The sequence below is a fragment of the Bacillus rossius genome, chromosome 2 (genome assembly GCF_032445375.1).
Source record: "Bacillus rossius redtenbacheri isolate Brsri chromosome 2, Brsri_v3, whole genome shotgun sequence".
Lineage (NCBI taxonomy): Eukaryota > Metazoa > Arthropoda > Insecta > Phasmatodea > Bacillidae > Bacillus > Bacillus rossius.
In genome coordinates this window covers 86345808-86368730 of record NC_086331.1, presented here as the reverse complement: position 1 = coordinate 86368730, position 22923 = coordinate 86345808, and the positions used below count along the sequence as shown (strand labels likewise).

Below are 22923 nucleotides of genomic sequence, written 5' to 3'. Positions count from 1 at the left end.
TCGTTTGTAAGCAGGGTTCTTCGTAAATTTTAGGTGAAAATATTTAGTAGTGTACTTTTACACGTCATCTCTGACAGACCACAAAAAAAAAAAAAAACTAGAGAAAAGTGCAGTTTAGATCCGAGCTGCAGATTTTTCGTGAAAACGTCGGGATAAAATTATATTTTTTATTTCCATTCGACGCTGCCGTAGCTCTCGCATTCGCTCGGCACAAACCTTTTAGGATCTTTGGATTATCTTCGACGAGAGCTTTCCTCTGACATGCATTTTTTATAATTCCGAGCATATTTACGAGTCCCTCGAGACGACATCTTTAAATATTTTGTATTTTCAATTTAATACCGTTTTTCCACATTTATTCCGGCGAATATTTTTATTGTCTCCCTTTGGGTCCTAGTAATGCTACGCAAGTTCTTCATAATGGCATCCGAATCAATGTCCCAGCAAGCGTTTCCACGCTACATCAAATTTATAAATTTACACAAAGCTAATCGTAACAATCACGCGCATGTGCCTACATCGGTAGGACGACGTCACAGGCAAAACAACATACACGACTAACACGTACAGCAGTAGCGGATCCAGAGGGGGGGCTAAGGGGCTCAAGCCCCCTCCAAAAGCATCTGGGTCCACTATTGTTTTAGTGTTTGCCTTGATAAAGCCTAGCCTCAGCTGGGTCAAGCCCCTCCCAAACAATAATCCTGGATCCGCCACTGACGTACAGGCATGATCTGTTCTTTGAGTGCTCAACCGTTTTTGACGCATTATTGGCCTCGTGGTTATAGCGATTCAAATCTGACGGTAGAGCTCACTAGACGGCCGGCGAGTGAGCCAGATTGTAAACCGGTCCGTGGAGGCCGCTGCCCTGAGCCTGCCACGCGCGCCTCAGCGTCTCCGGGCCCTGTCAGTCTCCGCCACATAACCTCAAACATGCTTCAAATCATGTCACACCATCAGAGATTATTTTTTGGACTGATATACTTCAAACTTTTCGATTTTTATCACACCATAAAATTTAAATAAAGGATCACACTGCTGGATGAAAATTTTGAATTTTTTTTTTTTTAACTTAAGCACATAATAAAAATTATTTTACATTCGACATTCATATAAGCATTATTTTAAATGGGGATGTATCCTCTTAACTTGACCATGTGTTCTTAGCTATTTTATTTAATATTAATGTTTTAAATATAATATTCGCATAGTGTGATTGGGATCAACATTGTAACAATCCAAAACTCTGGTTAGCTCAAAATTGGTCTGAATGGCACATGCATAAAAAAAACTTGAAGAAATTTGCTGGGGACTGAAAATAAATGAAGTTTCACAGAATATTACTTTTTGAGGTTAAGTCTGTTTGATTAAAAAATGGTCTTGCCAAAAATAATTCACAAATAAATGTTGTTGGTTTTCTTTTTCTTTTTACCAAACGCTGAACACGGCCGCGATATTACAACGCAGTACCCTTTACATCAATAGCACAAAAACTCGCAATACAAAAAAACCCCTCAAAAAATCAGTTCATCACTCGGGAATTAAATTTAATTAAATTTCTTTTCATTTAATCCCGCAGTCACTTGCGACGGCACAAACGGCCGAGAGACCTTTGTCTGCTCGGCGTGGCCATCAAATCTAGGCTCCAGTCTAGGTATTCGCAACCGCCTGTGATCGGAAAGTTCTAATTAACTTCTGAAATAAGGTTAAAAACAGTGCGGCCATATGGGTGAAATTTTTCTCTTCACCATATTAATTTATTGAACTGGCGAGCCGTCACTCATGCTCCCACTCAATCAGATTCGCAAATACCGACTGTGACCTACGACTTCAGCTTCTTGCCAACTGGAAGGTGGTGGACTCGTGAAGCCATCAACAACCAATCACAAAGCAGCTTACAATTATGTCCATTAAAAATTGTATATCTGAATCTCTTTAAAATAATGTAACTGGCAAATCTAATGCATCAGCCTGCCCTTAGAAAAAAACCCTAGCAATTGATACAAAACAGCGGCCATCTTGGATGATATTTAACTTGACCGGGGTGACGATTTTGGATCTGTCATCTTGAAATCAGAGCCCCAATTACTAATGTTACACTTTTCTTCACGTACGCTATCTTGGATGTGTATGAAGTTAACTTTACGGCTGCCATCTTGGATTATAAATGGTTGCAATTTTCGTTATGGCTACCATCTTGAAAATACATAATTATTATCCGATTGTAAAAGTAAAAAATTTAAAAATTTATAAATCCATTAATTGAAATTCGTAAATATTATCCGATTCTAATAGGAAATATTTAAAAATTCATATAAAATCTACTCAATATAATTTTCTTAAAAAAAACGCGTTTATGTAACTGAGTAAACGGTTCGAACCCCGTGATGTCATTGAATTAAAAATGGCGACAGATCCTTCCTCTTCATAATCCACCGGCTGAATGACCTCCTTCCACTAATACAAAGGCAGATATTAAGTCAGTCGGTATGACACCATGGTTTTCTATGTTCTGCTGGAGTCCGCCATCTTGGATACCAAAGTCTCTTTTTTATTCAGTTTGTTCCTTGAAAGCGCCAGCATCGCTCTGTCTCATGCATGTAAGGTCGATGTTCCATTACCTGCAAATGTTTTTATTATCGACATAATAAATTTAATTTATTTTACACAAAATACATTGGAAGCGCGGTCATTCAAGCCAGACAGCTCGGACCTCTTGGATTGAAAACATATGCCTTTGATCGCAAGGCCATCGAGACATTTACCAAACTAAGATTTAAATAAGTTATATAAAAAATAACACACATATTTAACCTTGTAGCTTTTTTAATTGAAATATGTTGCCACCATATTTATTTTCAATACTTGTTACCAAGACCGCTAGATAACATACATCGCTTGCTAGAGATCTGCAGCCATCTTATTTTAAGTAATCGATATAGGGAGCGCTAGTATCACGCAGTACACACGCCATATTATATAGTGCCGTGCCGCCATGTTAGTTTTATAATTACCCACTAGAGTGCAATAATTATTTATAACCTTGACATTCGCCGTCATGTTGACCATCTTGGCTACCATCTTGGGAATTCGTAATTATTGACCTCGAAATACGGAAAAAAATTCCAAGATTCATCAAAAAATCAGCATTAATAAACTAATTGATTCGATCAATAATAGTGCTTTGTTCGATCCTTGCTCAACCCAGAAATTTTTATTCTTAGTCAAAAAATATTTATTCAATTTAATATGGGGAAAAATTTTAAAAGATAATTAAAATGCTCATCTTCCGTCATCCAGTAAGCTGATGATGACATTTTGACCCACCATCCTGAAAATCTGTAGTTTTATAGATATAAATTCTAAAAAAATCCTAAATTTTAATAAAAAACACTTATTATTTTACTGAATGTTACGGTCGATTTATATCCTTTGGTTAGTTTTTTTACTGATGCAAAAAATTAAATTAAATTACAAATCACATCAATTTAATATAAAAAGCGACAGGTTCAACAAATAAAACACCACCACTTTATTTACAAATAAATATTTATTACATAAAGTCCACTAGTACAATAAACGAGCAATTTACTAGTGTGTCCCAATTTATGTAGTCTTCTTAGAAGGCAAAGCAATTAAATTGCATGTGTTTTCAGGACAGATCTACATGACCAGACCCAACCAGCCGATTGGTCAGGCTAACACGAACAGTTGGTGGCCAGACATCCAGTCGGTGGCCAGCCACATCATGTTGGTGGTTAGTTACATATAGTTAGTAGCCAAGATGCCTTATTTTCGATACTTATTATACATTTTAAACAGGTCATGTAAGATGTCAAACGTATAGACCAGGGATCTCCAAATCACGAGGTCAATCATGACCTGACTAAAGACTTGACGATGCACAATCAATGAAAAGAACAAATGTGCTCCAATCGCTCCAACTGCTCCAAATGCTTCAATTACTCCAAATGCTCAAACTGCACCAATTCTCCCAAGTTCGAATTGCTCCAATGTTCCAATTTCTTCAGGTGCTCCATTGTTCCAGTTAAACAATGCTCCAAAAGTTCCAATTGTTCCAAATGCTCCAAAGCTTCAAAGCTCCAAATACTCCTTATTCTCCAATGATCCAATCGCTCCAAGTGCATCAACTTCCCAAGTGCTCTAAGTGTTCCAAATGCTCCAATTGTTTCAAGTGGTTAAACTGTCTAAGGGCTCCAAGTGCTCCAACTGCTACGAGTGCTTCAAATGCATTTTCTTCAACTTGCCCCGATTTCTGAAATGACTTTATTCTTATTTTTGTTAGTCAGCGGTGTCAATTGTTTACATCTTTAATTTAGAAATTGTATTACGAGAACTAAGTCTTAGTTAAGAATCAGATTTCTTGAAATAAAACAAACAATTTTAAAATCTAAAATATATTTTACTATTCAATTGGATACACATGCAAGTAAAAAAGACATTATTGTTTGTAGCCAGATTCCCTCAGTTCTGAGTATGGAGGCTACTTCTTTGATGTACGGATATTTTCCTGCCCCAAGAGAAGCCAGCAGCAGTCTTAGACGATCGATCAATATGTTAGAATCTTCCCATGTCATGTAATCAAACTTTTCTACGTCTGTCATATTCCTTGTGTGTTTATTATTAATATTTTTATGATCTCGGCAGACTTCCGTTGTAATACCAGCCGCAAGGTCACTATTCGCATCGTCCCAGTGATCATCACAAGCCTGACCAAAATAATTAATTTTAATCTGTCAATTCTATAGTTTTTGTCTCGGTGTTTCATCACATCTTTGATCTTGTGAGCTTTAGGTACTTTATCACAGTCTTTGATCGTGTCTGCCTCAGGTGTGTCATCATAGTCTTTAATCATGTCAGCTTCAGGTGTTTCATCGCAGTCTTTGATCTGGTCAGCTCCATGCCGTTCTCTATTGTTCAAAATTTAATGGCAGTGACTAGAATTTGTTATGAATATGTTATCATTTCCCATGAAGATGCTACTTTCTTCGTCAGTTTTCAATTTTAAATCATTAATGAGATCCTGGATATTTTTTTATAAATTTTAGAATTTTAACATACTTCGAGATTATTACTGTCTTTGTCTAATATTTTGCCTTAATTCAACTTTTTTGGTGTTGTAGACCCATTCTTATTAACTTTGGTCAGCTTAGTTGTACAGATATTGCGATGCTTACTCAAGAAATATCTTCAACCAAAGGATTTCTGACTCTTATTGCAACTAAATTGTTTTTGGCAAGGACCCAAAACACACTCAGTGTTCTCGTGATGTTTAGCATTTTTACTCAAGGTAAACTATTTGCTGCAGTATCTACAGTGGTGCCTTTCGATAATAGGTACTACAGGCATCGAACCGGAACTCATTTTAGTTCATGTGATGTATATCAGATGCACACTGAGAGTTTTAAAGTGGAACAATTTAAAAAAATAATAATTCGTTAGTGAGATTTATTTTATTTTATACAAGAAACTATTTTGCAAGTAAGTAGTATGTATTGGTTCCTCCTGGCACAGGCGCCAGGCGCTGGAGCCGGGAACCGAATCACCATCTTGGATTGTGACGTCACGGTGGCCATTTTGGACTCAAAAATTCCTCAAAATTCCTCAAAAATGACTCAAAATGACTCAAAAATTCCCGTTTTGAGGAAATATTTCTCGTTTTTTTCTTCAAAAATTCGAAAATTAGGATTTCGAAAAATCTCAAATGTTTTTGCCTTAGAAAGAACACAAATTCCTGAAAGAGGCTTAAGCATCCATGTCAACAGCCTCCGATAAGCCTCTGACGTCATCGAGGATTATGACGTCACCGTTGCAATTTACGCTACCGCCACCATCTTGAAATAATTTATTCAACCGATTATAATAAAAAAAAATTTAAAAATCATAAAAAATTTAATTAATAAAATTTTAATAAAAAAATTTAAAAACATACATTTACGACATGGAGCTCGGAGTCCTCGGTTCGAACTCGACGAGGTCCAAAATAAAAAAAATATTACGTCAGATCCTTCCTCCACGCAAGCCACTGGCAGACTGACCAGTTATGTCAAGATATATATTGTCATCTAGTATAATGTCATGTTTGCCATCTTGAAAATCCGTAATTATGTTAGAAAATCAGGAAAATTTTTAAAAATCATTAAAAAATTTAATCAATCAATTGAATAATAAAAATTTAATAAAATATTACTTTAAAATCACCGTTCCACATATCGTTACGTCGCCATATTGGATTATATAAATGTTGCATGTTTCGTTATGCCCACCATCATGGTTGAGTACGATGCCATCGTTACACTTTTCGTTACGGCGGCCATATTAGATTCTATTAATGTTGCTTGTTTCGTTACGGCAGCCATCTTGAAAATCCGTAATTTCAATGTTAGAAATTCCAAAAAAATTCCAAAATTCTTTAAAAAAATTGCATACTACAAATGTTTAGTTACTTAATTGTTTTCGGTCTTTGGGTCGATTGCCGGCGAGAGTTAACCAGTAATTGATTAATATATTTTAAAAATTCTAAATAAAAAGTAATAAAAATGTTTTACACCACACGCGACATTTTGAATTATATAACCACTTGTATTAATTATCGTTAAAGGCGCCACCTTGAAAATCATTATTTATTATCCAATTTTAATGAAAAAAATTCAAAATTCACCAAAAATTAACTTATTAGAATACTGATTATTAGATCGATTCCTGTCCTTGGTTCGAAACCGGTAAGAGCAAAAAATAAAAAACGACAGATCCTTCCTCCACAGAAGCCACCTACAGACTGACCTACCACCACCAATAACAAGGTATATATCGTCAACTGGTATGACGTCATGTCCGTCATCTTGTCTTCGTCCGCTGGAGGCCACCATCTTGTTTTCGTCTGCTACAGTGTGCTGATGATATGTTAGTATAATTTTCTGTTCACCATACGTTTGACCTCGACTGTAGGCATTTAACTTTGACCTTGACCTTGATCTTTGACCATGAACTTTGTCCTCGACCTTTTAAATTTGAACTTGACCTTGAACTTTGTCCTTGACCTTGAAATTTGACCATGACCTTGACATCCTTCTTAGATACGCCATTTTGTGTTTAGTACTCGCTACCAGGAACTATAGTTAACATATATTACCCGCTAGAGGATATTGCCACCAACCTGTTTTCATCTGCTGGAGGACTCCATCTTGTGTGTGTACTTGTCTGATAGAGTGCACTACCATCATACATGTTTAAGTCTCTTGCTAGAGTGCAGTAATAATTTATTATTACTGTGACACCCGCCATCTTATCATATGGGTGTCATCTCGGTAATTTATAATTATTTAGCTAGAAATTCGGGAAAAATTACAAAATTCATTAAATAAATTTATAATCAATATACTGATTAATTCAATCGATTACTGTCCTTTGTTCGATCCCTGGTCGATTCAAAAATTTTAATTTTATATAAAAAATAACAACTTCAATAAATCATGGTCAAAATCCTAAAAGAGGCTTAAAATCAACTACTTACATAATCCTATAAGCCATTACGACTGCCATATTGGACATTTGTATTTGTTGACTTATAAATTCGGGAAAAATTCCAAAATTCACCGAAGAAATAACCCATTAATTTACATATTGAATCGATGGATTCCTGTCGTCGGTTTGCTTCTTGACCAGTGACAAGTGCAACTAAATTTTAAATAAATTTTATATTTTGGTTTCCATTACCTTTCATGGAGTTTATCAAACATTCACTCTACGAAAAACAACTCAAGACAATATACGACAATGTTCGACGAATTAAATACTTTGCCGATAAGCATAACATGAAAGTATAGTTTTTCGATATTTAGAATAACCTCTAAACCGTTCATGTACAAAGCCATACATACATATAGAACAAACGTCTTCGGACCGCGAGACCGGCTCATAAACAATGTCAGACGTATAGACCAGTCATTTCCGAACCTCACGACCTTCTTCATCGACAGCTAATTATATTCAATTAAACTAACGTAACATGTTTTTACGCTTACAAGAGGACCAACAATCCCATCAAAAAGGCAGCACATTTTGGAAGCACCATCAACAAAAAAGCAGCACATTTTGGAAGCACCATAAACATAAAGGAAGCACATTTGGAAGCACAATTAAAAAGGCAGCACATTTGAACGCACAATCAACAAAAACAAAGCACATTTTGAACTCACCGTTAATCAAAAGGAAGCACATTCTACAAAACGAAAGCTCATTTAACGAAAAGGAGGTACATTATCACGTACACTCAACTCAGTAGGATACTATCGTCAATGTTAAGTTAGTATATAATGTCTCCATCAGTCTATGAATCCATCAGTTTTTAGTTCCATTAAGTATTTGGCTCCAACAGTCATTGGCTCCAACTGCCTTTTGCTTCAACAGCTCCAATGGTATTTGGCTAGAATGATGCGAGTCTAGAGACTATGATGCTACAAGGCTACGAGTCTACAAGGCTACGAGTCTACAAGGATCTAGCTGGTTACGAGTTATACATGGCTGCGAGACTGCATGGCTAAAAGGCTACGTAGCTACGAAACTACATGTCTATGAAGCTACTAGGATACAAGTCTACTCGGCTCCAAATGACTGCGAGGCTACAAGGCTACAAAACCACTTGGCTACAAAATTTCAATTCTATGAGTCTACAAGACTCCTCCAACTGCCTACGAGTCTACAAAGCTCCCACTGCTCCAGCAGCATTATGTTATATGATTACAAGACTACTTGTTTACGTAGCTACAAGTCTACGAGGCTACTTGGTTACGTAGCTACAAGTCTACGAGGCTCCAAGACATCATGACTACGCGACTACGAGCCATGAGGTTACGAGACTACGTGACTACGAGTCTACAAGTTTACGAGACTGCGAGGATACAGGACTACAAGTCTTCATGAGTACTTGACTACGAAGCTACAAGTCTACAAGGCTCCAATTGCCGCGTCTGTCTTCGACGGAATTTTCTCTTTTGCTCCAACTGCTCCAACAGCATTATGTTATAAGATTACAAGGCTACTTAGTTACGTAGCTACAAGTCTACATGGCTCCAATTGCTGCATCTGTCTTCGGCTGAATTTTCTCTGTTGCTCCAACTGCTCCAGCAACATTATGTTATAACATTACAAGGCTACTTGGTTACGTAGCTACAAGTCTACAAGGCTCCAATTGCCGCATCTTTCTTCGACGGAATTTTCTCTTTTGCTTAAATTGCTCCAACAGCATTATGTTATAAGATTACAAGGCCTTGTCGGGTTCGAACCGAGGACTCCGAGCTCCATGTCGTAAATGTATGTTTTTAAAATTTTTTATGAAAATTTTATTAATTCAATTTTTTATTAATTTTAATTTTTTTTATTAAAATCGGTTGCTAAATAAAGGTTTTTAAGATGGTGGCCGTAACGTAAATTGCAACGGTGATGTCATAATCCTAGATGACTTCAGAGGCTTATTGGAGGCTGTAGACATGGATTATTAAACCTCTTTTAGGAATTTGTGTTCTTTCTAAGGCAAAAGACTTTTGAGGTTATTCGAAATCCTAATTTTCGAATTTATGAGGAAGAAAAAGAGATTTTTTTTCTCAAAACGGGAATTTTTGAGTCACTTTGAGTCATTTTTGAGGAGTTTTGAGAAATTTTTAAAGTCCAAAATGGCCGCCATGACGACACAATCCAAGATGGCGGTTCGGCTCCCGGCTCTAGCGCCTGGCGCCTGTGCCAGGAGGAACCAAAACATATTACTCAAGTAGTTTCTATTCCTGCCAACAGATGTCGCCACATGTTGTGCTGAGGTAATATTTTTTTTTTTGTGTGGGATGGGGGATGCTCTCTGATGGTCGCAAGAGAAGGAGGGCTTCGCTAGACTTCAAGGAGAAGGAGGTTCGTCTTGCATATTAGTGTTTCTTAATTGTCTCAAGGGGCAGTAATCGACTCAGACGTGTTTCCTATTTGAATGATGAAACATATCGTAAGTGTTGATTTGGTAACAGGAATTCGTCAATTAAACGAAACCCTGAATACAATTGTACATATTTAAAAAAAAAAAATTTTCAGAAATATCCTGAAGCAAACGGAGAGTACCATTAGTATTGTTACCAGAATAACCAGGAGCACACGGAGAACACCGACAATCTTGACAGGTGTAATCAGGAGCTCATGGAGAAAACCAACATATATATTGAAAATCCAGCTCATTGAATACATTTAGATGAATGTTCCATATTTATTATAATATTATCCCAAGAATTTTATGTAAGTCCATATTAGTAACAGAATTATGATAAGCATATTATTATGTAGGGATTACTTTATATATAAATTACAGTTAAAGCAATTGGAGAAGTTGGAGCACTTAAAGAACTTGGGCAGTTTACCCAATAGGAACATTTGGAGCACTTGGATCAGTTAAAGCAATTGGAGCAGTTTGAGCATTTGGAGCAATTGGAGAGTTGAAACACTTTAAGCAAATGGAGCATTGAAGCATTTGGTGCTTTTGTGCATTGTAGCTTTAGAGAAATTGGAGCTTTGGAGCACGTGGAGTTTTTGGAGCGCTGAAACACATAGAGAAATGAGAAATTTGTAGGTTTTGGAGGTTTGGAGCTTTTGGAGCTGTTTGAGCAATTTGAGCTTGGAGTACGTGGAGAATTGGAGATCTTGGAACAATTGGATAGTTTGAATAATTGGAGATTTAGACCATTGGTACAATTTAAGCAGTTGGAGCAGTTGAAGCGATTGGAGCACGTTCGTTTTTTTCGTTGATTGTGCGTCGTCAAGTCTGTAGTCAGGCCATGATTGGCCTCGTGGATTGGAGATGCCTACTAAGTATCAGAAATAAAACATCTTGGCTACTGACTGTATGTACCTAATACCAACATGATGTGGCTGGCCACCGACTGGATGTCTGGCCACAAACTGTTCGTGTTAGCCTGACCAATTGGCTGGTCGGGTCTGGTCATTTGTCTGGTTAATCGACTCACATGTAGATCTGTCCTGAAAACACATAAAAATTAATTGTTTTGCCTTCTAAGAAGACTACAGAAATTGAGACACACTAGTAAATTTCTCTTTTATTGTACTAGTGGAATTTATGTAATAATTCTTTATTTGTAAATAAAGTGGTGGTGTTTTGTTTTTTGAACCTGTCGCTTTTATATTAAATTAATATGATTTGTAATTAAATTAACTTTTTGCATCAGTTAAGAACAGTGGCGTAGCAAGCGGGTGGCAGGGATGGACCCCGCCAGAGGCGCCGGAGCAGGAGGGGGCGCCGCCGCGACGGTTTTGCGTTACTGAACCCCCCCCCCCCCCCCCTCTTTTAATCCAAGAGGGGGCGCCATTTTCAATTCTGGCCAGTGTAGTCCGGCAGAACTGAGGTATGGGTTGGAAAAGTGGTCTATAGTTCTGTTTTTGGTCTTAAATGAAAGATTATTATGTCTAGTAACAGGAAATGCCGGGTGACATCGGCTATATGTTGAGCATTTTAAGATATTCAAGATGGCGGCCAATATGGTGTTATATTTTCAAAAATTGCAATACAAACATATTATGGTAATTTTTGGAAACAAAATACATGTTTTCAAGGGTGCTGAATCAAAATATGTGTTTAGATATTGTGAAAAATTTTATTTAATTACATTTTCAATATGTATGCCGGATTGTTTTTTCATTTATACCTAATGACATGTGATATTAATATAAAATGTAACTCTTCCAGTTGCTGTGGCATGAACATTGTTTTTTTTTTTTTTTTTGTGGATCATGGGTGATGGAAGGAATTGGCTAATACGTTTTTATTGTTGCAAGTGTAATGTGAAGTAAATTAGAGAAGAAAATGGCAGAAAAATGCCTGTTTGACTGGAAATTTAATTGTGAAAACTACAATGAAAGACTTATTGAAAGTGGTGATAAAATAAATAAGACTATTATAAAATGCAGTAAAGTATACAACGATAAACTCTACAATGTGCTAGAAGAAAAAATAGCTGTCACAAGTGAATTGACTGCGAAGTGCCACAAGAGTTGTGTATCAACATACTGTGCAGTGACACAGCTGGAACGACATCGCAAGAGGAAGCGCCAAGAAGAAGTGTTCTTGAGATCTCCAAAAAGAACAAGGAAAAATGAAAACACTCTATTATCATTTAAAGAACATTGCATTTTTTGCGCTGAAGAATGCAAAGTCTCGAAGGATGAAAAAAATCCATCACGTTGGAGACCAACCTATATCTGTAAAGAGGCTAATGTGGGTGGCTTAAAAATGGCATTCAAGGAATCTATTATTCAAGTGTGTGAAATACGAAAAGATGAATGCGCGTATATGTACGCATACGTGTTTTGGAATCACTGAGTGACCTTCATGCTGCAGATGCAAGATATCATGTTAACTGTAGATCAATCTTTGTCACCAAAATCTATTAAATTGGCTACAAGGACAGAAAACAGTGAAGGTTAAAATGATGCGGCATTAGATTTTGTCATCAATGAAGTGACTAGTAACAGATCAACAATGTGGACATATGTAGAACTGTATGAAATATACCAGCAAAATGGAGGGAGTGAACTCTCAAGAAAACATCTAACCAAAGCAATATCAGCGAAAGTTGGAAGTGATATTCTTGTCCTCAGTTCTCCGGGTGTTGCACACATTATTATTTTTTAAAGTACAGCAAGGCAAGTTCTAAAATTTGTGGACAGCGAAAAAGTTGATATTGAAAATGCCATTTCAATGGTAAGCAAAACAACAACAGAAATACAATCACTTCCAAAGAAAAGCACGAATTACAGAAGTACCATCAATATAGACATTGCTTTAGAGCAAGTCAGTAACACTCTAATTAAGTTGCTATGTAGTATTTCTGAAAAAATTGACGATTCACTGCTTTCAGTTTTGATTGGTAATATTGTTACAAGTACAAAAATAAAACTTCCCAACTAATCTGCAAATTGCCTTAGGCATAGTGCGTGTTAATGCGGAATCACCAGTACAAGAAAGGACTGTTGTGGATATTGGAGAAACAGTAAAAAAACATTCTTCAATCATTTCAGAACTTTTAGCTGCTCGTGCACTTTCGGGAAGAGACACTGTGGCGTACTACTTTGGGATAGGTAAAGGCAAAGTTGTAAAGGTACTTCGATCAGGGTTATCGCTCTCCTTGCTTGCAGATGAGAGAGCAGAAATGAATGATGTTACATATCGGGAAACAAGCTTCATATCGGCGTGCTATAGTCAACGTGGATGTAAAACAATGTCAGAAACCCGTGTAAAAGTTTGGGCGAGGAAAGCTAGTACAGGTTCTGTCACTGCTCCAAACCTTCGTACACTTCCCCCAACTGCTGCATCATTTCTTTAAAATGTAAAACGCGCACATTTTCATGCTTGTATCTGGCGATCAGCAAACAAACCTGAACTTACAACCTTAGATCCAGTAGAATATGGCTGGTCAAAGGATGTGGCGAACAAATCACTCGTTCCTGTTGCAGTTCCAGGCGGGATTGCTTACGCCCCTGAATCAATTTTGAAGCTGGTGAAATGTGGCTGTACAAAACTGACTCCTTGCTAATCTTCAAAGTGTAGTTGCTATTCTTCAAGACTTACTTGCAAATTATGCTGTGCCTGCAGAGATTTGGAATGCAATAACCCATCTTAATTTATCGTAAGAATATACTTGCGTAGTATATATATATATATGTTTTAATGGTCTTATAGTCTTAATATGTATTTGTTAATTTCTTTGTTGTGAGAATACCTTTAGGTATATGACCGATGATATATCTAAGTTATTTAAATCTTGTTCAATAATTCAATATCCTATTAATTAATGTAATATCTGAATGATATAACATGTTTGTAAGAATATTATTAAGTATATCACTAATGTTAATTTTTTTGAGCTGTATAATTTATGAATCACACTTTTTCAAGTTTCTTCCCCTTTCTGACATACGCCTGCCTACAGCCAAGTTTCAAGTATGGAGCCACTAAAAATGTTTATTTATACAAAAAAAAATTAACAACACAAATATAAATTGAATGAATTACGAAATTGTATACATTTATTTTCGCAAATATGTTGCTTATCTGCTAGTTTTTTTTTATTTTTACACAGTGTATAGGCTCTTATTTTGATTCAGTGCCCCTCAAACATATATTTTGATACCAAATTTGACATTCATATAATTTGATTACAAGTTCTGAATATATTACACCCTATTGGCCACCATTTTGAATATCTTAAAATGCTCAACAGATAGCGGACGTCACCCAGCATTTTTTGTTACAAGACACTTATATCTTTCATTTGACACCTAAAACAAAACTATAGACTCCAAATTTCACTTGATGCAAAAAACGGCCAATTTCTGCCGGACTAGTGGCGCCAGTCACCTTAGCTGCGTCACTGGTTAAGAATAAAAATAGATCAAAATATTCATTATATTAATGAGTAATTTTTTGTGGCATTTTGGGGATTTTTTTTTCTTTCGAATTTCTATGTATATAAATACACATTGTCAAGATGTTGGTTAATTTATTGGTCCTATCAGCTTACTGGATGATATCGGATGAGGAATTTAAGACTTTTTGTACGAATTTTCACCGTATTAAATTGAATCAATATTTTTCACCAAAAATAAATATTTTTGGATCTATCAAGGAATGAACCAAGCACTACAAACGATAGCATCAATTAGTTAATTAATACAGATTTTTTGAAGAATTTTGGAATTTTTTTTTCGTATTTATAGGTTAATAATTACGTATTTCGAAGATAATGGCCACGATGGTCGACAAGATGGCGGATGTCAAGGTAATAAATAATTAGTGCATTCTAATGGGTAAAAATTAAACTAATAAGGCAGCAGCGCACTGTAGCATATGGCGTGTGTACTACTTAACACTAGCACTCCTTGTATCGATTACTTAAAACAAGATTACATGCAATGCGTGTTAACTATCGCTAGTGGTAGCAAGTATTGAAAATAAAGATGACAGCAACTTTTTCTAGCAGGTGTTGCTATAATTTCTTTAAATTAAAAAAGTTACAAGTTCGAATATGTGTGTTATATTTTATATACATTATTTAATTTTCGGTCTGGTAAATGTCTCGATGGCCGTGCGGTCAAAGGCAATTGTTATCCAACCCTGAGGTACAAGCTCTCATGGTTTGAATATTTTGTATAAAAAAATTTAATGTAATATTTGGAATAGGATCACAACTTTGGTAGGTAAAGGAACATCGACCTTACATGCATGAGACAGAGCGATGCGGGCGCTTTCTAGGAACAAACAGCAGAATCAAAGATGTCGGTGTCGTAGATGGCGGATTCCAGCAGAACAGGAAAAACAAGATGGAGGTCATGATGTCACCCAAAATGACGGCCTCCAGCAGAAGAAAACAAGATGGCGGATATGATGTCATAATCAAAAAAGTGGTTGTGACATCAAATCCAAGATGGCGGTCGTATCGAAAATTGCAACGTTAGTGAAGTGGGGTATATGATTCCAAGTTGGCAGAATCAAAGTTGGCGACCGTAACGAAAAGTGCAATGTTTGTGGATTAGGGCATTCGTTTCAAAGGTGGCGGAATTCAATATGACGGAATCCTGGCTGTCTAGGTCAAGGTCCAAGGTCAAGTACATCCACGATGGCGGAATCCAAGATTGCGGACGAATCAATGTCAAAATTAAAGGTCATTCAAGATGTACGCCTTGACATCTTGATGGTCGGTTATTCTCACTCCGACTCTATCGCCAGTTCCGGTAAAGATACATATACTACTCTGTGTTTTATTTTGTATTAGTACGTTTCCAGTATCGAATTAGATGGAAAGTGTACACATGTCAGTTGTGAACATTATAACCGAAACGTTGATGACGACCGTTTATATCCCGATGGGAAATGTACCACTGTCAACGACAACGCAGGAACAGACTTTAATGTATGCAGCGTCGTCAGTTGAGATAATATCTAATAATGAACTTATCGATGATGACTATTGAAATGCTTTTCGACACGAGATGACAAAATCGTGATAAAAATTTCGCTGCAATTCGCAAGATGACAAGATGAATATACACTTGATGACATACAAAATGCCTTTCGCGCGGCAGAAAGTAAAGGTTTCGCCACAAGAGCAATGGTTTGATGGGATTAAGATTACACCAGGGATTGGTACAATAGTAGTAAAATTATCACTTGACTCGGGCCTGAAAGGTTCATTGACAACGACCAGACATATTTTCAGGTACTATGATATGTATTTACATTTATACATGATGCACGAAGACACAAGAAGAGTAAATGTGCGAAGAATCCTTCTCGTATTTATTTTCGCTGCGATAAGTGTCATGTTTGGTTTACCTGTATTGAAAATTTGAGAAGACATGTGAAAATCGGTAAAGGTTATGTTCGTTTGACTAGTGTGGAATTACCTGCTGTCATTTCAACTCCTCAATTTAGGTTGGTGATTCGTATGCGTACATTAACACCAACAGATGTTCAGCAATCGATTGCAACTACGCCTCGACATTAATCTAAACCTAAGACGGTGCTTGTTACTTAACAGGTAAATAATAATGGGTTGCACTCGGCGAAATCTGTATTTCGTCAAACGTTGAAAGATAACTATTATTTAGATACCTTTAGTGAGTCAAAATAAATTTTTACTTTACTTGCCGATATCAAGAAGAACATAATCAACCAGGTTACTGATGAAGTAGCAACGAACGGGTCGTTAAAATCTAACTTGTATAAGGACCGAGAATATGGTATATCACATCTATTCAAGGACCAAGTGAAGAGGTGCACCTTCAAGACTGTAAATACTCCAATTTGCAATTCCAACGAAGTGAAGCAGTCTGTTAAAACAATGACGAGGAATTCTGCCGGGAAGTTAAAAACTATGTGGGGAAAGGTTCTGGCTCTTCTCTGGTTTCTGTGAACCGACTGCAGCTGAGAATTATTCAGTTAAAGACAATGCAGAACTAAATACTTATTAAAGTAATAACTGTTGCAAGTGTATATGTAGTATTGTATAATTTAGATAATAATATTTTTTTAAATTTAGTTTTATTTCTTGCACTTAAAATCCTAGACCTTAATGGAAAAAAAAAAAACATTAAATGGAATTTATTTTAGTGAAATAATTTTGGAATAATAATTTTTGAGTCTAAATTAAATTTTATTGCTGATGAAGGATCAAACCGAGGACAGGAATCAATCAATAAATCATGAAATTTTTAAAATTTTGTTTAATGCACTCTGAAATTTTTAACATAGTTTTTTTTTTAATTTGGCGGCAAGGATATCCGACAAGACGGCGGATACTACGATAGCTAACGGTGTTGTGACTGACACTGCTGCACTCCAGCGGTTAAAATATAATTAATATGTCGTCATAAAAGGCGAGCAGACGAAAACATAAATGGTAAATGAAAGTTGGCCGCAGTGACATCATACAGTTTGGCATAATACATATTCCTCGGTATTTTTCCTCGGTATATTCCTCGGTAAATGATCGTAGGCCAATTTTTTATATTGTGAGGCTAAATGACTATAATTTACAAAATTAGCATGCATTTAAAATGGGTATAAATGTAAACTGCGGCTATAAATCACAATGTACAGCACTTTTATGTTCGGAAAGAAAAAAATTCACTGGAAAACTGAAAAAATGAGACAATGGACAAAAATGCGTTCAAGCATTTGCAGTGACAGTCATGTGGCCGTACAAAAGCGAGCCACAAACTGAATTACCCTCTTTGTATATTGTTGATACAGACGCCGTGTAAATAAATGACGAGTGACCAAGTACTTAAAAAATAACAGAAGGCACACGGGTGATATAAATTTATTTGACACGAAGGTTTGATTTTAAAATTGAGAACAAGTATACAAAAGAAATGACGACAATATTTAATTGATTTACTTTTCTTATGAAGGCATGGGGGAAGGGGGTGGGGGTGGGGGTGGGGGAAACTCGCCGGTATTCTGAGAACACATAAAAAAAGGTACTGATAAATACACGAACAGAAATAATTATTTAACAAAAGGAAAAAACAAGGGCTGTTATTTAAAAGAACTCTATCGCGACGAGTCGCAAAAGAGAAACCACTGCAAATAGCACATAGAATTACATTGAAATATTGTGATTGTGAAATATTTATTAGATAAAAATTACTTAAAAAATTTAATCGCGAAAGGCCGTAACAAATCCAAGCTCGCCTATAGTATATTTAACACTTAAAAATAAGCTCTCAGCAGAAATAAGTTTAAAGGTCACCATAATGGAAATTGAAAAATTTCACTAACATAAATAATGAATGATTATTAATTTTAATAAAAATTCTTTCCAATATTAAAGTCATCAACGTGCAAGAATATTAATAAAAAGGTTTGACTGAAAAACAGTTGATAAAGACGAAACACTGCCGAAATATGCGGCGACAAATGATAAAATCACTCGCCTCGTATAAATGGCTGGAGCGAGCGCAGTTGCTCGGGTGCTGCAGCGAAAGCGAGCAGCATTGCGCGCCGAGAATCTTCCAGTAATTTGGTAGAGGCTGCCTCTACACCTGGCGGTGAACCACGTGGTACGAGCCACCATGCCGCTACGTCAGCAATGTCTTCACTCCCCGCCAGCTCAGTTTCACACCTCAGCGACTAAGTAACAAACTGAAGCTCAGCGAAGAGTTCAAGCTTCCGCCACGTTCATTCAGCAGCCAACGGGAATTCAATACAGGAGGCAATGTTTTCTGTCAGTAACGTCCGTCACGTAGCACAGGGAAATCATGACAGCCAACTTCGAGTGTATCCGTAAATGTGGACATTCAAGTTCATTCGTTGCACCGCGCCAGCCTACACAGCCTCGCCTCTACGACGCCTTGCCTCGCAGCGGCCCCAAACACTGACAGACGGTAACTGACGAAAACCTTTTTCCATTCGTTACCCATACCAGGTAAATCGCCGAGCGAGTTTCAGTCGCCAACTTGTTCCTTGGACGAAAACACAAGTCCAAACTGCGTTCCACGCCAACCAGCAACTGTAACTTTAACGTATATTCAAAGAGCAATGCTGAATAAAATATAAGTTCCCGAACTATCCGCAGCGAAGCTGGCTTACCAACACTAGCGAGACATCAGGCGTGTCGGGCAGAGTGACGTCATGGAGGTGGGCGGGGGCAGAGGACAACTGTGCCTCGGCGGTTTATGATCAATAATTATAAACATCTTAGAAAGTAAAGAAATTGAGGAAGGCATGCCGGGTTGTAATAAACCTGTAGGTCAGAAATCACCAGAAGTCAACCAACGAGGCAAACTTAAATTTAAATTCTATACAGGATCAACATTACTGCCTATTTAAAGTGAATCGTTGTCACTACCAGGTAATAAACTAAAAGAGAAAAATGTAAGTGTTCAATTCCTCCTTTATTACTGTTAACTATTCTTAAAAATTTGGTTTTGGATAAGAAAGACATATAAAAAATTTAAAGAATAATAGATTTAACACGGAAAATGGGAAAATGTTGGCCAACTTACATAAAATGAATTACGAATTTATTATATTATTGAGTTCAAGTTATAAAGTTACAATGAACTTCAAGTATTTTAGGCAATGATAAGTCGTACAGTTAATGTTTAGTTGTCACATGTTTAAGGGTCCGTAATTAGGGGTTTCAGCGCTGGAATTGACTTTTTAAGAATGCAAACTGGAGCAGAATTACATCCCTTTTTGACTTAATCTGCCGTGCGCCCGCGTGAAGTTGGAATCGTTCGGAGATGCCAAAACAACGTGCTTCACAGGCCGTTACTGAAACATACGAGCTCCTGGTAGCAGGCACATCTCCGGAGAGATAGGAGCTGAAAGGCCGCCCTCTGGCCCACCAAACTGAAACCCACGCTTGATGGTGGGGACGGATATCTCGTGGCTACATTCCCGCAGAAATGATGGGAGTAAGATCAAATAATAATAATAATAATAATAATAATAAGCACAGGCGAAGACATACGAATAAAAATAAAACACTAAATTATCACACAAAACGTGGAAGGAGGTTTGGCGAATAAAATTCTCAAATTTAAGTGACTTCATTCCGTAGTTAAGGTTCCAATACTGTGCTTGATGTAAAGACACCCAGAAGTTAAAAGATTCTGGAGTGGAAGTTCCAATACAACTGCTGTAAGGTTGGTCAAGTACAGAGCATAATTAATGTCCCCTCGGGGGGTGAAATGATAAAAGGATTTGGAATGTAGATAACATTGAAGCCATCCCCGAAGGGGGCGCTCCTATTGGCAAACAGAAGAGACTGGATAGTGGAAGAGGAAAAAATGGGGATACAGAGTACAGAGATGAGGAAGGCTTCGTTTAGTGGCGCTGCCTGAGGGCGCACAGAGAAACTACAGAGTGCTTTAATTTAGTTCGTGAACCACCTGACAGGTGTCGCACCCGGTACACGGCAGTGGTAGTGGTAGCCGAGTCCTGTCAGTAAGAAGAAAGGAGGGAGGCTGGCAACAAAATGGCGGGACACACGGGGGGGGGGGGGGGGAGAGAGAGGAGAGGTAAATCATCCCGACATCGTGGCGAGGCAATGTAGGTTGGGGCTTTGACTTTTATACTGTATAGAAGTCGCGAGTGGATAGGATTTACTCTACGTTTTTCAGGGGCGTAGGATGAGCAGCTTGGGAACTTCACCGCTGCAGTGCGCTGCCGTAACGCCCTGTATCGTCTTAGTTGTTATTTACACGTTAGAGCGCAGCACTGTAACCCGCTGTCATTCCCCGCACCCCCCACCCATCATTCACTGCAGCTCAAGGTCGTTCAACAGGAGGGGGAAGGGGCGTTTGAAGAGTTCGACACTTGTCCGCTAGGGACCACCACAAGTCGATGCCCTAGAGATGGTGGCGATTGCGGTGGTGAATTAACCAACTACTTCAAACCGTATTAGAAATTTTAACCTGGGCTGGCGACTTCTATACAGTATATATATTCAAAGGTTGGGGGGACGGGGAGAAAGTACCTTGCGATGCTGGGAACCGTGCTTACTGAGGCCGGATGCAAGGCGCAGTGCGTGTCTGGCGCGACGGGAACGGGAGCCCGGATGTAACGAAAGACGCAACCCCTGCGCCAGGTGCTTGAAGTCGTACGGATGGTAGGCGGATTAAATCCAACTTGCTGCTAACGTGCCGCTACTGGCCGCGTATCGCAGTAGCGCTAGCAGTGGGTGGACCGTATGCCTAATGCTTAAATAATAAGGGCCCCAATGGATTAAAAAAAAAAAAAATTAGATGTGAACTCCTGAACACTGATCAAAAATAAGAATAAATAAAAAAGAGCAACCATTACAACTCTAAACAACCCTAACAAAGCATTTTATCACAAGTAGATTAATCCGATAAACACCTGACTATCTAAAATTTTCACTATGTAGTAGAACTTCCCTAAAAATTGGTTGTCTGTAAAGTAGGTTTACGGACGATAGTTTAACGTGACGTCATAACAAAACATTGATGAAATGATTGCATACTTTAATGAATAAAATTGAATATTTTTATTTTAACAATAAAATAATAAATACTTGAAATTATACTAGTAATCAGATTTTTAAAATGCAAGAATAATTAACCTTTATTGCCGAAATTGTGGTTTTAATAAGCAATGAAAACCACATTAACTTTTCACTTCACTTTATAAACAGTCGACGAAACAGTTCACGTGTAGATGACTTGTAATTAATTTTAAAAACTGGCGTTTAGCTATAAAGTTTAAATATAATTATGAACAAGTTTTCACATAAATAAACTGTAATCAAATATCTATGATCAATTATGTGAATCACCATAATTTTTAGTCAATTGTAACATAACCTATTATTACTGCACTCGCCGACAGCGTAACGGAGCACAGCGTAACGGAACAATGAGCGTAACGGGACACAGCGTAACGGAACAATGTGCGTAACGTGACACTTTTTCGTGCGTGCAGCCGGCCTTCATCGATGTATTAGACGTTGTCACGTCAAAAAAATGAGATTGTGCCGATAAAATGACTAATTTGCGGCACACAGCAAAGTAGCACTTCGGTGCTGGTCGGTATAGTTTTCCGACTCCGCGGTTTGCATACCCAGTTGGAGGGCGTACTTCCGGGGATAGAAGCTTCCACGCGGTAGTGGCTTCCCCGTGGCCGGACGTTCTGCCACCAACAGTAAAAACACCCCGCGCAGTTCGAAGCACAGTATACAGCAGCAACGCGGGTGAAGGCACAGAACAGGCACTGACGTCACAAGTGCGACGGGTAGTATTCGCCGCGCGGTTAGGGGTAAGCACTCACGTTACCGGTGACACGGGTCTACCGGTAACATTGTAAAGCATTGAATACTTTCCTTGTGCCGTTGGGAAACTATTTGTAAGTTTTTAGAATCTTCGCTGTGAGGCTCCGACTCTTCCAACAGGAAGGTGTTTGTAAGGGTATATAATTGTAGAGGAGTATGTTTAGTGTCAACTATGTAGAGGCACCAGCGATGTGCAGTTGTCGAGTCAGCAGTATCAGTTTGTTATCCGCGCGCCGAGGATCTCAGGTTTCGCCTGTCGTATGTTCTGTGGAGCATTGTGATAGAGAACGTTTCCACCTCGCTAGGCGGCGCGGCAGTGTTCAAGTCAGTTCAGAGAGTGCGTTATGCGAGCACACGAGATGGTTTTGTAGAGAGAGCCTATGCCAGTCCAGTGCAGTATTGTGAGGTTAATGAGTGCAGGAACTAAGACGTCGTAGAGTCTGGCGAGTGCCCACGAGAGAGGTCCTAGGTTGGACCCTCGAGTAGAGTAGACACTGCAGTAACGAGACCTATTGTACAGGTTGAGCATGCAGAGATGACAAACGTATAGGCATGTCCTTGT

At 37.9% G+C, this 22923-nt stretch overlaps 1 protein-coding gene across 6 annotated transcripts in view; it reads left to right on the top strand.

Moving 5' to 3' along the window:
- Positions 1–22923, top strand: part of LOC134529434 (calcium/calmodulin-dependent protein kinase kinase 2) — a 466877-nt gene that overhangs the window by 291864 nt on the left and 152090 nt on the right. Inside the window, exon 1 of one of the 6 annotated variants that reach the window (XM_063363524.1) lies at positions 3650–3754. The exons of the other annotated variants lie outside the window; for them this stretch is intronic. Within the exon in view, the coding sequence (XP_063219594.1) occupies positions 3665–3754 (90 nt within the window). The 5' untranslated portion in view covers positions 3650–3664. Of the gene's footprint in view, positions 1–3649; positions 3755–22923 lie in introns of those variants that run through there. 6 annotated transcript variants of the gene reach the window in all.